Here is a 16,279-nt window from a genome sequence, read left to right on the forward strand (position 1 = left end):
TAATAATTCATCAAAAACGAAAAGAAGCAATTTCATCACAGAGAGAAAACACATCTCCTGGGAACGGAGAAACACCTAGTAATTTGATACCTTGGTGGAGGAAGAAAGCAGCAAGCTGCCGCTGGCTCGCTGAGGGCGTCGAGGCATCGATGCGCCTCAATTTGTTGATACCGAACTGGCGCACGATGGCTGCAGTGTACCGGCAGAGGATCTCAAGCAATCCAATGTCTATCGCTAGCTCAATTTTTTGGCTTGTCTTTGTTGAGCGAGGCCTTTAATAGAATGAGCGTCCCTTGAACTTCTTCTGCACATGTCTCGGTTAACTATTTACAAAGAACGTAGAGGAGCTGAAGGGATGTGACGACCCGTGGCATTTTCCCTGGCAGGAAGACGAAGTAAATATGCAAGCAAGAAAATCAAACAAAGGTCTGAACTAACAGTGGGGACATGTGGCAGCCAATAGAAAGAATTGGGATGATGTGGCATGCTTGCATGTTAAGATAATTACATTTAGTGGGTTGCTCCAATTTAAATATTATAGATACGAGGGGCTCGACCGTTGCTTCTGCGATTGGGATTTGGGAGACATTCTCAAAGCATGAGCAAATGCCATATGGCTGGATTTTGAACTTTTTTATCCGCGTTGACGCTGCTGCATCGACTGCTAGGTTTCAAACTTACTCCGTCCGGATCGGTTTAGCAGACGCACACCTAGTTCAAAAACTTGCTTTGCCACTATTTTAGTTAATAAAATATAAAATATATGCCATAATAATTATATCATTGAAAAAAGAATATAAATCTTTTTTTGCGGGAAAAAAGAATATAAATCTAACAGTATAGTAGATTTTATAGACATACGTAATATTTATAGTTTGTTGATCAAATTAATGGATAAAGTTTGTTTTAAACTGTATGCGCCGGTTAAACCAATCCAGAGAAAGTATTTTGTTTTAAAAACATTAAAAATATGAAAATATATGGCAGATGAGTAGTAGGAACTGAAAGTTGTTTGGTTTTTATATGCTCAACATTCGGTATATACTACTTCCTCCATCTATAAATAGATATTTTACATTTCTTTAAATTTAGATATATGTAGATATATCAAAATTAGTGTCTATGTACATCTAAATTTAAAAAAATCTAAGACGTCCATTTATGGGCAGGATTATTTGGTCCACAACCAAGTGAACATTTTGTGTGAACAATAATTAAAACTTATACTACTCCCACCGTCCACCGTCGCACGGAAGTTATCGGGAGGTTAGAAGGAATGTATATTTAGATGGACTTGGATTGATAGTTGTTACACATATTGTGCTCATCTTAGAGCATCTCCACCGGCGAACCCAATAGCTATTTGAGGGTCGGCGGCAAAATTGGGCTCACATCGGCGTGTCCAATAAAGCGTCAGCACTGTTTCGAGCCTAATAGAATCACTGGCAACCCCATGTTAGCCCTTCACATGGGGTGCAAATCGGGGCGCTAGCACCCTTGTCCACGTAGGAAAACGCCCACTGGGCCATTCTACGAGCCAAACGTGCGTGTTTCGCCCACCTCCTACCCCCGCCCGATCCACCTCCCACCCTTCTGGATCGTCGTCGCCTCCCCCGTGGTTGCCTTCCAACCCGCCTGTCCAGAAACCACCGGCCATCAAAACCGTTGGCGCCTGATCTCAGCGCCTAGCCTCCTCGCCGGCAGTAGGAGGCTGCTGCCACGATCATCAGTCAGTCCCGCCCGCAAGGTGTTCTGCGAATTGCCGCGATGGACAGCGACGACGAGATGTTGGCGCAGCTATTCATGGAGGAGGAGAACACTGCCGCCGTCTGATGGCACCAACAGCAACTGATGTTGGCGAGCCTCCTCCGCCTCCGCCAACTCATTGTGGCCTTGGTCATGCCTCGACGCGGCAGTTCAAGGGTTGGCAATAAGAAGAACAAGGAGTGGCATCGTCAAGCCGATGCGTTGCTGCTTGACTGTGACTACTTCACCGACGATGCAACTTACACGCCGAAGGGTTTTCGCCGCTGGTTCCGGATGAACAAGGATTTGTTCATGAAGATTGTCTTTGGCGTCACGGAGTACGATATCTACTTGATGTGCAAGCAAGATTGCACTGGTATGTGGGGCTTCTTCTTGATCTAGATGTGCACTGCTGCATTCCGTTGTCTTGCATATGGAGCTCCCCGCATGCAGTTGATGACTACATGTGCATGGAGAAGTCGACATGCTCCAAGACTGTCTACAGGTTCTGCCGAGCCGTCATAGCGGTGGTTGCTAGAGATTATTTGAGAGCACGACGAAAGATGATACAGCTTGGATCCTGGCACAAAATGCCGCTCGAGGGTTTTCTAGGATGCTCGGAGACATCGATTGCATGCATTAGGTTGGAAGAATTGCTCTTTTGCTTGTGCAACGTCATTCTTGAGGCGGTGGGGCAGACTATGATTTCTGGATTTGACATGCTTTCTTTGGCATGGCAAGAACCCACAATGATATCAACGTGCTCCAGCGCTCTCCGGTGTTTAGCTGAGAGATAAGCTTCAAGGTCACGCATACAACAAAGTGTATTATCTAGTTGATGGTATGTATCCGCATGCTACATTTGTGAAGACAGTCCCTAATTCCGGTTCGGAGATGGATGCTTATTTTGCGACGTGCCAGCAAGCAGCTCGCAAGGATGTTGAGAGGGCTTTTGGTGTGCTCCAGCAGCTATTCGTCGTTGTCGGGTATCCTGCTCTCACTTGGTCGAAGTCTCAGATGTGGGAGATGATGAACATCTGTGTGATCATGTACACCGTGATCATTGAAAGCGAGCGTGACGCAGATGATGATCAACCATTTGATTATCAAGAGCCTCTTGCTCAAGCTGAGCATGTACCCCAAGAGTTCACGGTTTTCCTTAACATGCATGCAGAAATTCAAGATGTAGATGTTCATGCTCAACTTCAGGTGGATCTTATTGTGTATCTGTGGACGAGGGGAGATAATTCCATTTATATTTATGTTAAACTATATTAAATTATTGTATCAATAATTATTATTTCACTGAAATTTAAAGTACGGTATGAAAAAATTTGGGGAACGCCGGTGTGGGTGGCCGGACAGGGATTCAGTAACATTGAAACAGCATGGCACGTTGTGCCATGACCTCTCATCCACCCTACACTTTTCATCTAACGGCTGCTATCAATCGATCTGAAAATTTTGCTAAATTTGTCTTTTTTGCTGCGCCCAAAATACAAAATATTTTTGATTGAAACTTTCCGTACTTACAACATGATTCGTTGGCAACATGTATATTTTTTATTTTGAATTTTTGTGATGATTTTCAAAAAAAATTAAAAATCATCAAAAAATTCAAAACAAAAAATGTAAGTATTACCAACGAATCATGTTGTAAGTACGGAAAGTTTCAATCAAAAATATTTTGTATTTTGGGCGCAGCAAAAAAGACAAATTTAGCAAAATTTTCAGATCGATTGATAGCAGCCGTTAGATGAAAAGTGTAGGGTGGATGAGAGGTCATGGCACAACGTGCCATGCTGTTTCAATGTTACTGAATCCCTGTCCTGGGTGGCCATCCCTATAGTTCAGCAGGCCATGCCGGCATCCCCCATAAATACGTGTCAGCGTCCCTCGTAAACACAGCGTCCCTCGTAAACACGCGCCGGCGCACCTGCTTGTACATATAAGAGCATCTCCAGCCGCGTCCCCCAAAGGGATTTGGGGCGCACCGGACAAAAATGCGTTCCAGCCGCGTCCCCCAAAGCCCATTTTTGTCCGGCACGGTCCGATACGGTGTCCGGCGCCCCGAGCCCGTCCCCGTCCCACAGGGGACGCACCGGGGACGCCGGACACACCGAAAAGCGAGGCGGGCTCCCACATGTCGGCGACTATTTGCATAAACCGTTGGTTCGCGCCTCTTTCTCGTCGCTCCTTCGTTCTCGCGCTCCCACCCCACCGCCGCCGCTGGATTTCCCGGCCGGTTGGGCGTCCGATCTCTCGCCGAGAGTCGGAACCGTTGTCGCGGCCGGGGCTCCCGCCGGCCGTGCCGCCACCGCCGCGTCGCCGCCGCGTCCAGAACGCGCCGTCAAATCCGCCCCACCTCCGCGCACAGAAGGTGCTCGACGACTTGCTAGGTAGGCGCGATTGGCCGTTGTTTATTGCGTCGTCTGCCTCGGCACAATTTTAACCATTGATTTTGCTTCAGCCATGGACAGCGACGATGAGATGGTTGCCCTGCTGCTGGAGGACGAGCAAGCCTTCGACGACGACCTGCGGGAGCATTTGCTGATCATCGCGTCCCTCCAGCATCTACCCCTATTTATTATATTTGTTTACTTGTTTTATTATTTGTTGTAATTTAATTTGAAAACAATCCTCGCAAACATTTTTATTCATATGCTATATTTGATAAATGGTTCTGTGTTAAAAAAAAGTAATTTAAATGTTTGAGGGCGGCGTTTGGGGAACGCGGCTGGGGAGCGACGTCCCCTAAAGACGGCACGAACAAAACACGTCCCCCAAACGCTCAATCCAGCGCGGTTTGGGGGACGCGGCTGGAGATGCTCTAATACCCTGTTTCATATTCTAAGACATGTATTGGCAAACCAAATTAGTTTACCAGAACGTCTTACAAATATGTAACAACAATTTGTGCATACTAATTTGACGACGAAGACGAGTTCAACCACTGTCAAGATCAGAAAAATGCTGTGGCGCACAAATTATCTAGGTCTAGTACTTGACTCAAACTTTTAAGTAACTGGGCAAAAACGGCCCCTCATTTTATCTTGAGCTTAGTTACTTATAATGCAACTATTGTTTAATATTAATAACATACACCATGATGGCTTTCTCATGAAAAAGATTAAGAGAACTCAGAGTAGCAAGTCATGACAACTTAAAGATAATCAGTATCACATTTGGTATAAAGAAATTCAGAATCGCTTCTTACCAACTCGAGAAACTTCAAACCCATGTGATATAAACTAACCTCCGCGTTCTTACAGCACTCACTCAGAGATACTACATCACAGATATTAACAGGAGAAACAATGAGCTAGACTCGATCGAGCGAGTATACTTGATTACTTATGTAAACCACGCAACCCAAACACAGACCATTACCACACACACCACCATATCACAACCTCCAGGAGGAGACCTAGATACATTCCTGACTGCACAGCAAAATTAAATTATGAAGGAATTCGCCGCGCTAGGCTTGACCAGATTTTGGAGCACCAGGTGTCTTCCAGATTGCTAGGCTGCAAGGACTATTATCACTATGAGCAGCACCACCCCGAAAATTACCATTAACAGGCATATCTGCAAAAAGGAAATCAGGGGATCACAGATTAAGGAGACTGAAGATATTCTTTTGGCAAACGAGTGGAGAATGGACATTGAGGATGTTAAACCAGGAATGGGCTCCTAAACGTACCAGAGAAGAGTTCGACTTCTGAGTTTTAGCAGCTTTTGAAAGCTGGCCTTTTGCTTGTGCAGTCGCAGCAACAGAATTGTCAATGTGAGAGTCTATGTCATCTGCAGTACAGGAGGAATAATACAATCAGAAAAATAGTGGGAAAATAAACAGTATCGTACTTTAACTTATTGATGAAATGGGTACAGTCTCATATATCAGATGAAAAGGAATCACACACCAATCATTGCTCCTTGATCATGGACTAGCACAGCAAGATCTTTGAAGATCTCGTTTACTTCACTAATTTGGTCTTGAATCTCTTTTATTCCCTGGTCCCTCTCTTCAATAACAGCCTCATTGAAGACAATTTCATTATCCAAGAAAACTAACTCTTGCCTACAGTACAACATAAAGGTTAAATTTACCTTACTTCAGATATTAAATTATTACGCATAAGCTATAAACATAAGAAGGCTCAAATTCTTGACCAGCATATACATGGTACATGTCTCCAGGTAACTCCATAAAGTTACAGAGATGCGAATAAGTATAAACATAAGAAGGCTCAAATTTTTGAACGGCAAATACAGGGTATATATGTCCAGGCAACTCCATGAAGTTACAGAGATGCCTCTCTCACATTTACACCAAGAAAACAAGAAAACAGAACCCACAGAGGTATACTGTTATGGGGTAGGGCCTGGCCCGGAGATGGTGGACAGCGGCAGCGGGGACTGCAGCAGCCCGGCATCAGGTGGCGGCGAAGACAGCAGCCGCGTCGACTGCAGCGGCCCGGCGATCGCGGCGGAGGCCGCCTGGTGCGTCGGCTGCCACGGCAGCAACGCCGGCCCGGGGCTGAGTGGCGGCGGCACCGGCTGCTGCAGCGGGGCCACGGCCGCGACGGGGCCCGCGAGGGCCTGGGACGGCCACGGCAACCAGGGCGGCGGCGCCGGCTGCTGCAGCGCGCGAGAGGGCCGGCCGGGGGCCTTGCCCACGGCCGGTGGCAAGAGGGAAGGAATTTCCTTCTTAATTCCGTGGCCTCGCTGCAGCAGCCGGCGCCGCCGCCCTGGTTGCCGTGGCCGTCCCAGGCCCTCGCGGGCCCCGTCGCGGCCGTGGCCCCGCTGCAGCAGCCGGTGCCGCCGCCACTCAGCCCCGGGCCGGCGTTGCTGCCGTGGCAGCCGACGCACCAGCGGCCTCCGCCGCGATCGCCGGGCCGCTGCAGTCGACGCGGCTGCTGTCTTCGCCGCCACCTGATGCCGGGCTGCTGCAGTCCCCGCTGCCGCTGTCCACCATCTCCGGGCCAGGCCCTACCTCGGCGCCGGGGGTCCCTCTTCTCCAGCAGCCGGCCGCCTTCTTCCCCACCGGGACGCTGCAGCAGCAACAGCAGCAGCTGCCGCCGCCACCAACGCCGCCGCTGCAGCTGCTGTCCTCACCGACGCTGTCCCTGCCGTTCGGTGGGCAGCTGCAACAGCAGCAGCAGCTGCCGCCACCGACGCCGTCCCTGCCTTTGGGCGGTGTGGGAGCGACCTTGGACCCGGGCTCTACATCGACACCGCGTAGCACTAGTGCGTTCCGTCGCTGGCCGCCGCGCGGGCTCCTTTTGTCCCGCTGGTTTCCATGGGATCCAGGTGGCTGTACAGGTGCACGTCCGACGGGCGGATGGTGTCCACTTTATGTTCAGGGGTCAACAATAAAGCGTCCCAGTCCATTTCAGAGTTGAGAGTAATAAAACAAGCCGAGATGTAAAAGGCTCGTTTTTAGGTGTTAGGTTTGTGTTGCGTCGAGTCATGGTTTGTTTAGGTTGCAGCTCGAGGACGAGCTGCATGTCCAGGTGGGGTGTAGTGTTAGAGTACGTCATGGGCCTGGCTATAGCCCATTAATCTTAGGGTTTAGAGATAAGGGTCGCTTACTTAGGGGTCAAGTAAACCTCTCTATATAAGGAGAGGAGATGTATCAATCTAATCAAGCAAAAATTAAGAAGGAAATCCCTTCCCTCTTGCCACCGGCCGTGGGCAAGGCCCCCGGCCGGCCTTCTCGCACCCTCGCAGCCCTCTCTCACCCTCCCAAACCCTAGCAGCACCATAACATATACACAGTAACATGTTCAATGAAACAGATATGAACAATATTGTTAACTCACCTTCTTGATTCTAGAAGCTGTGTGCGCTGTTCAGCCAACCTATCAGCACCGTTGTTCACTTCAGTTGAGTTATAGCTGCAGAGATTTATTAGATCAGACCTTTGGAAACTATAGTAATGGAATTTGTTTATACTAGCTAAAAGAAATAATTATTAATTCCTTAAGAGGTATAGAGTCACAAAAATAAAAAATGAGAATACAATACTTCTAGACGGTTGTTTATCATGTGAGGACAATGACAAAGCAGTGCAGAGAAATTTCTACTACAATAGACCACCATGTCAATGGAAAACATGGGCAAATAAGATCTACTATGCCGTCTAGAAGTATTACCTCCGTTCCATAATATAAGGTTTTTTAGAAAGCTAAAGGGCTAAAGGCTTATATTTTGGAACGGATGAAATAGTACGCATGGAAAAATCCTATAAAAATGGACCATAACATACATTTCCAGGTTTAGGTTCATGTAATGGTTGTATTAGTCCTCTATTGTTCGCATAAATTTCAATACAGTGTTCCAGAACATGCCACGGAGGCATGCAAAGGACTGTAGAGAGCCAAATCATTGAAAAACGAAATGTCAAGTGTTACAAGGGAACAAATGTAGTCATGCAAGGGAATCAAGTCGAGTTCACTTGCATATTCCTGTACTTGGCTGATCAATATATTATTTCATTAATTAGACCGCGCTATTAACTAAGAGAGACATACTGGCTCCGTTCCAAATTAACTAACGCATCTTTGGTCGGATTTGCTCCAGATGCTTATGTATCTAGACACGTTTTAGTGTGCATGTTCGCTCATTTTGGAAAAAAAAAGAATTGCGTCATTTAATTTGAAACGTGCGAAGTATATAAAAAATTATACAACATGATGTGGCTTGATTAGACTATTCTAGTACCAAAGTTAATGCACTACCTAGAAAAGAATATACAGTATGCACTCCTAAAAAGAGCTCCTTTTATTTCAAAGCAAAAAAGGCAGCCCGCCTGAGTAATATTACCTCTGTGGTAAACCCGCTTGAGTAATAAAAGGTGCATATGCAGCTTCTCTCTCTACCGCTAACCGTTGAGCTTTCTGGAATTCTTTTAGAACTGCCTGGAAATCCTTCGCTAGCTTTGCGTCAGCAATCTTTTTGGTAGCCTGTAGTTTAATTAATGAATGGTCAGAAACGCATTATGTAAAGAGTAAACCACAAGCACATATAAAACATAAAAATACAACCAAATAACAAAGCCATAGAGGAACAAAGATTCCAAGATGGAAAACTAAATCCAATTAAGACCAGAGTAGCCAGAAACAGGGGTCAAACCGCGTCCCAGGAACCAGGGTTGTCAACCCAAATCAAGGGTCCAGGTCAAAGTCTAGATCGAGAAGGTTCGGTGACCGAAACGTGACCCCAAAAGAATCGATGGGGCGCAGCCAATTGAGCCCAGACAGGCGAACGCGGGGAGATGAGTAGACCCCCAACCCCAAATCCCTCACCATCCCACTGGAGCTTTCTTTGATGGCAGAGGTGAGCAGTTGCTTGAGAACATGGAGCAATGGAGGTGCGGGCGTTGAACAAGAGAAGGAAGAAGCAGTGGCGGCGGGCTCACGGATCCAGGTTCTGAGTTGAGTTAGGGAAGGAGAATGAAAATGCCAGGTCTAGTGGGCTATTGGGCTTTAGTGGACTTCAGGGATGCACGTAGAGTACCATGAAAAGGCAGTTTTTTTTTCTCTTTTCCTCTGAAATAGTTTTGTGACAGGGAGTATCAACCCAGACTATTCGACGCTGTTTCTTCGGGGTCGCCTCCCGTGATCCAAAATAACGTCCCTAAAACAGTACCCCTCTTCGACCCTTGATTTCAGCCACAGCAATCCTAGTCCCGCAATCCCATTCCTCGACCCGACCGACCCAGAATTCTGGCAACTATGAGTAAAGACACCATATAAGAGAAATGTGAGTGCGATATTTCTTATATTCATGATTCCAAGGGTTGCTCGTAAATTTTGTCAAGCAGGGTATGCCACCACGCAAGAAAATAGCATGGCTGGGCATGTTAATAATGAAGGAAAGGCTTGTTATCAAGGAAAGGAGCTGATTTAATTTTTAATTTCCTCGTGCATCAGTAAAAGACCAATATTTCATATTTGTTCAATAAGAATAGCATGACTCTATGTATTCCAGTCAGGGTAGACGAATTCGACAGGTTAATAACCATAAGCCCATAACTGAACTCTAAAATTCAATATTACTTTCACACCTACATGCAAATAAAAAAATTAATGACAGTTATCAGTCCTGTTTAAGGAAGATAAGAAGCAAAGAGAAAAATCATTTAATTTAGTTAATATTTTAAGAAAAGAAGAAACAATTGAGGTTACAAAGATATCTCAAACAGAGGTATACAGGTACAAGAAAGGGGTAGGCACATACGCTAACTTCGACACGATGATCCGCGTCACTAGCTTGTTTAAGCTTCTCGGATGTATCTCTCACCAACTGTGTTATGTTTGTCCGCGTCTTGTGTCTGCAGGCAACAGCAAACTGATAGTTAGTCGACCAAACGAATTAATCCGAACCAGTAGGTTAATTGGAGCCAAGTTTAGCGAAGTTATGAAATTACAAACTGAAAGATGGCATAGCCATGTTATAATAGATGATTAAAATCACACCAGTTTCGTCAGAACAGAAAGGCACTAGAACATTTCGATTGATGACACTGACGACAGAGCGATTCATCTAGGGCGTATGGCCTGATTCGCTTGATTATAGCTACGCGCAAAGGCTATCAGCCAAGCATGAACCGGAGGCACGATATATAATAACAACGGAGTCTACCAGAGGAAATTATGGGCGAAATTAAGCCGTATGCAACCCTCGACTGACAGAAATCGATTGTCAGCACGCGTCCATGAAACAGGCATAACCTAGTTCGGGATCAGACTCGGGCCGCGGAAGAATTCTCCCCCCAAATTCCTCCGCGCGCACATCCAAAATCGTTCGGATCGCAGAATTCGTCCCCTAATCGAAGGAAAAGCGAAGACAGGGGAGGGGGGTAGGTAGGGTGAGAGGGCGCCGTACATCTTGTCGCGGAGGTCTGGCGTGTCCTTTGGCGTGCCGAGCGTGTTGACGAGGCGCTGGAAGGTGGCGACGGCCGTGTTGATCTGGAAGACGCCGGAGGCGACGGCCTGCGACGCGCCGGCGCCGGGCCCCGCCGGCCGGCCGGCCTTCCGCTGCGGCCCGCGGCCGGCCTCCAGGTCCTGGAAGCTCATCCCCGCCCCCCTGGCGAATCGATCGATCGGTCGATCGGCGGCCTGCCTCCCGGGGAGCTCTGCGGAATTCCGGGGAGAATTTGTCAAGGTCGCGGCCGGCCGAAAGGGGAATTCGCTGGCTGGGGCTGCGTGCCTCTCTTCCCTGTTGTCTGGGCTGTCACGGTTTTGGTTTTGGTTTTGGTCTCGTGGAGATTCCGGAAGGAACTCGCTCGGCCCTCCTGGGGTGGTAATTGTGCTGCGCTGGTGCTGGGACCGGGGCCGGGTCAGGACACGTCGAGTGGAGCTGCTTTTGTTTTGTTTTGTTTTGTTTTGTTTTGTTGGGGCGCGGCATGAATCGCACGCGGTCGCAAACGCCGGCTAGGGGAGCGGGTGAGGACTGACGAGATAGTTGACAGGTCCGGCGAATTAATTAGCGTGTGTTAACCATTGTTTACGTTTCATCACACAAGTCAATTTGTGTGACACGCACAGTTAAATAACACTCCGTGTTTTGCTGTTGCAGTTCTTTGTTTTTTCGTAGGTTCAATTTTATTCATGACCGACCGAGCGAGTGCTTAAGGAGAGAGAACATTGACACGCTATGAAGCACATGTGTAAGCTTCATTTAACTAGAATGCAATGCTTATATAATCAAGCATGTGCACTTACTCTTTTATTATGTTGGTGCCTACTCAAGCACTCATGCTTCCAGTAATAACCAATACTTTTCGTGTGGACGTTGCTTGCTCATGTGCATTTTTCAGTGATGTTCTAAAATTTACCTAGATCAAACTTAGATCTCGGTCGATCTAGAACTAACAAAGGGGTTCTCATTTCCTCTCTTCCTCTCATTCCGCTCTCTCCTTTTGAGAGTAGCCTCATCTGCTCCGGCTCCTCTCTCTCCTTCCTCCGGCGGCCTCACCGGCCGAAGTGGAGGAGGGAGAGGAGGCCGGCCTCCCTCTATGTATAGTAGTCTAGGTTTTCTTTGCTTTACCCATGTGGACAATGGCTTCATGATGGCAGTTTGGGGCGGACCAGATATTGGCAGCTAGATCTAGGGTCTAGGGTTCTTCTTTCTTGCTGCCATGCTTCTCTGGTCGGAGCTGGTAGTGGAGGAGAAGACCACCGTCTCTTTCAATAAAGTTGTGTTCTGGTTCGGTGGCGGGTGTGATCTGGAGAGGTGGGGCTCCATCTCGTTTTCTTCTCCATCCTGCCGTGGTGGCGAGGGGAGAGGAGGCGGTGGCGCTGTGATCCTCTTCATATGGCGCCGACCTTTGCTGCGGTGGTGCGGCGACTTCGAGCTCAACCACGCGGACGGCATCCACGCCTCCGCGATCTTCGACCGGTATGGTGGCCTTTGTTTAACCTTCGACGAGGAGGCCTTTCATCGCTTCTGCTACTGGACCTCGGCGTTTCTTCGCTGCCAAGTGGTTCGTCCCTGGCGGCTTGGAGGTGCCCAGTGGCAGCCATTCCTCGCCAGAAGAGAGCATTCGAGCATCCTTCCCTTGTTCTTCGGCGGTGACGCCATGTGGATGACGACGACCTGTGGCGGAGGCGCCCGAGGACTTGATTTCTTTTCATCTTTTGTTATGGGGTATTTTATGTAAATATGCAAGCCTTATTTTTAAATACTAGGTTCTTTAGGGCGCGTGATGTTAGGGGCCTTCCTGCAATCTGTACCTACCACGTGTTCTTTCAATGAAGTACCCCCCCCCGTTTGTGGAAAAAAATAAACAAAAGTGTTTTTTATAGCATATATGTGCTAAGCAGATATTGATTTATTTTGTTTAGCACACCTCTACCGTGCGTTTGCATTGACGTGCTCTAGTTTTGTGAACCACGCAGTATACCACCAAGGGCTAGCCTTTGTTGGTCTCTTTTCTTAAAAAAAAAAAGAATGTAGTCTTGATCATTCTGAAGTATATCCAAAAAGCCCTCAAAATCATGTGGAACTCCTAAATAACTTTCATCTCTTCCTTTTTTCATATACACTATAGACGCGAGCGAAGCCCATGCCGCCAGGTGGCTTACAATGTTGCAGCCGCCTTGTGCAGCACGCACCCGCCCCCACATCTACAACTTCCCGCCAACCAAGGAGAAGACGAGGTGGTCATGGCTGAAGAGAACACGAGAACAACCTCGAGCTCGACATGGAGCTTCATAGCTCCAAATTCGAGATCTTTTTACTAAATTTGTCAGAAAACAGCAAAAACCAGGCATGTCTGTAAAAAATGGCCGGAATTTGGGACGGTGCAACGGGAGTTGACCTGATTCCGGTGAGCCATCCTGGACAATCTCTTCCACCAACTGGTTTACAATGTCCCATAAAATTTGTGGCTATTCATGGTTTGCAGGGATCAATTCATGGATTTTTTTTAAAATTTCTTACAATTTTGCAAGTTTACGGGATCTTGTTTGGAATTTTTTGTCCAAAACCCTACTCCGTTTTGATGAATAAGACACACACGCATTTAAGATGAAATTTAACCAGAAAAAATTAAGCAACACAATGTTGTTTTTATTGTACATAATTAGTATCAAAAAACACTTTCTAAAGATGATAATTTTATACCAATAATTTTTAAATATTTGGAGAAATATTTAATTAGAGAAAAAGTCGAAAAACGAGAACGCAAAATCCTGTTTTTTCACGCTTGAACTAAACATGTAGAATTCGATTTTGTATTTTGGTCTGTTAAAAAGTATCCAATCGACAGCTTCGCCTTATTCGTCGAAAAAATGGAGAGAGTATACCGTTAAGATACAACAACTTTATTTCTAGAGCTGGATAAAGCTAGCATCTGATGTTCGGCTAAGGATTGGAATGCCTTGGTTCGCTCGGCAATCCATTGGTGGGATAGACGGCAGCGGCGACGTGGGGGCGAAGAAACTGGAGCTTGCCGTGGCCCGTGGAGAAGGACGGCCGGAAGTTCGGCTGTGAACGGCACGGCGGCCGAGTACAATAATCGGAGAGATGATTCGGCGTCTTCCCTTCCCTTCTTCACGGACCTTTTCTCGTCCGGCAGCTTTTCTTTCGATCTTGGACCGAGCCTTCCCGGATGGTGTCGCTAGCTGGTCTCCGTCGCATGGATGGAGTGATGGGGAGCTGTGGCCACTCTCGAGTTCTCGATGTGTCGGCGTGCCGACCTGTCTGCTGACATGATGACCCTTTTCCTCACCTTAATTCCACTGCAGCTTTTCGAAGATCCTAGTGAGAGACGCTTTGCCCAGCTCCTCTGCTGCTGTGTGGGGCTATTTTTAAAGACAAAGCTACTCCCGGATACAAGAATGTCTGCTTCTTTTCTGCTGGAAAAATCTTGCATCCAAGTAGGCATGGATCTAGATTAAGGGCATCTCCAGCGGCGCGACGCATTTTAGTGTCCGCGCACGTCCGTTTGCGTCGCGCAGCGGACGCTGAAATGACCGTTTTCGTCCGCGTGTTCGTTTGCGTCTGGGGTTGGCTCCAGCGGCCCGACGCATTTTTTTTCTCCTTTTCATTTCAACATACTTCCAAATATTACAAATTGGAAGATTATTTTACACAAACTAATACATAGTTTGGAACATGGTTTACACAAACTAATGCATAGTTTGCACCATGGTGGACACAAATATAAATATTTTAAAAATAGAAACCGAGTTGTGTTGATTTCCGTATGTTCGTCGCCAAGAAAGAACATTCGAGGGCACATCCAGTCACCCAAACTGGAAAATCCAGCGGGAGGATTGACGGTGCCCTTGTTGGTTCTACCGATGGCGAACAGACAGAAACCTTCCACTACTGGCTTAGTCTAGCCCGTAGCCAGATTCGTTGCGAAGAAAGAACACTCTACGTTCTTGTTGACGTCAGAAACCCCCTGGCGGGCAGAGACGGGCAACACCGTAGAGCCGGGAACAACTAGGGCTGCGGCTGGCCCCAGTCCCTCAGAGCGACGGCCCGCAAAGCCTCCTGGTCGCACGCGCCGATGTTTATCACAAGGGCGTGCCACCTAACCTATACCCGGTCGGGAAGGTGTGGATGATGCCTCGCTTAGTTTCCTGCAGGGCACACACGTAAACGTTAAATACGAGCCTCGATCGGCTCTCGAGTTATCTCGTGAATCGGCTCAAAGAGCCGATCCACCCATGATTCGGACGGGGTGTCCGAATATATGGTGGTCCCGCTTGATCAAGGTAAAGCTAATGAGATCTACGACGATTTAGGGTTTTCACCGCATAATCGGATCGTCCTACTCCAGGTTGGGCCTCGCGGCCACGCACGGTGATCGTAAGCCGATCCTAAACAAGGCCTAAAAACCAACACGAGGTTGATCCCCGGAACATCCCGCTTAGGGCCAACGAACGACACCCTACGTGCCGCTGGATCCTCTCCCCTTTGTAAGGCCTAACTATTGCAGATATTAAACTAATCCTTGTAGAACAAGGAGCAATCGTAACGGATCAGATCTACTAAATTATGATCAAGCGGGGTGCCGCCCCTACACCTAAGATAGGTGTAAGGGCGGCTAGACATGCAAGGGTTGCACTACGATAGCATGTAATAAGAAGAACAATGCTAACCCTAACATGTCTAAGATAACTACGTTGCTCGCCATCAAAAAAGCTTCAGTACGAGCAACGCATGAACAACGTGATAGGCATTACGCTGCCTAGATCGCAAGATGCGATCTAGGCAGCATGGTGCTTACCGGTAGAAACCCTCGAGACGAAGGAGTTGGCGATGCGCCGAGATTTGTTTGTGGTTGAACGTTGGTTGTTGTTTATTCCATAAACCCTAGATACATATTTATAGTCCGGGGGACTTTCTAATGTGGGCGTGCACTAAACCGTGCACGGGTAAAACTCTAACTTTTAATCTAGATACAATCTACTATAATTAAAGATACACGGGCAAACAAGCCCAACTTCTCCGTGTAAGGCCGCTTCAGAGATCTTCCACGTGTAATCTTCTAAGCCCATCCTGATCGCGGCCCACCTCCTGATTTGGCCAAAATCTGGTGATAACACATGCCCCCCTGGTTTTGGAAATGACATTTCCAAAATCATTATGCTCTTCTTTCGTCGGGTCATGTCGTGGCGGAGCGTAACTGCCGCAGAATCTTCCATCATTACGCCTCGTCTCCTGGGCTTCTCTGTATGAATTGTCAATTTCGGCCTCACGTCCTCGAGAACCGTCATGGCATTAAATCTCCACTACACTCTCTTTATTTATCTGTGCCAAACGGTTCACCACTCCATCCCCTTGCTCCGCTCTGTCCACCAAACCAAAAAACCCTTCTCCCCTGCAGCCATGTCTTCTTCTTCCTCCTCCGCTTCAGGCCTCTCTCTCCAACCGTTGCCGAAGAACAAGGAAGAGGACGATCCCCGCTCCGGGGCGCACCCCATCTCCTCTCGACAAGGAGAAGAAGGGAGGAGAAGCGGAGGGGACCAAGGCCTCCCCTCCGCCGGGCTTCCGCCGCAGAAGCGCT

General features: G+C 47.6%; 1 protein-coding gene across 1 annotated transcript; it reads right to left on the reverse strand.

Moving 5' to 3' along the window:
• Positions 1-4,902: 4,902 nt before the first annotated feature.
• Positions 4,903-10,988, reverse strand: LOC124666451 (syntaxin-22-like). Its single transcript, XM_047203788.1, has 7 exons — positions 10,642-10,988; positions 9,994-10,087; positions 8,578-8,717; positions 7,575-7,649; positions 5,673-5,830; positions 5,453-5,553; positions 4,903-5,337 (listed from the first exon to the last, which is right to left on the reverse strand). Exons 1-7 carry the CDS (start codon positions 10,830-10,832, stop codon positions 5,272-5,274), a joined length of 825 nt encoding a protein of 274 aa, XP_047059744.1. The 5' UTR covers positions 10,833-10,988; the 3' UTR covers positions 4,903-5,271.
• Between the last annotated feature and the right edge of the window lie 5,291 nt (positions 10,989-16,279).

The sequence above is a fragment of the Lolium rigidum genome, chromosome 6 (assembly GCF_022539505.1).
Source record: "Lolium rigidum isolate FL_2022 chromosome 6, APGP_CSIRO_Lrig_0.1, whole genome shotgun sequence".
NCBI lineage: Eukaryota > Viridiplantae > Streptophyta > Magnoliopsida > Poales > Poaceae > Lolium > Lolium rigidum.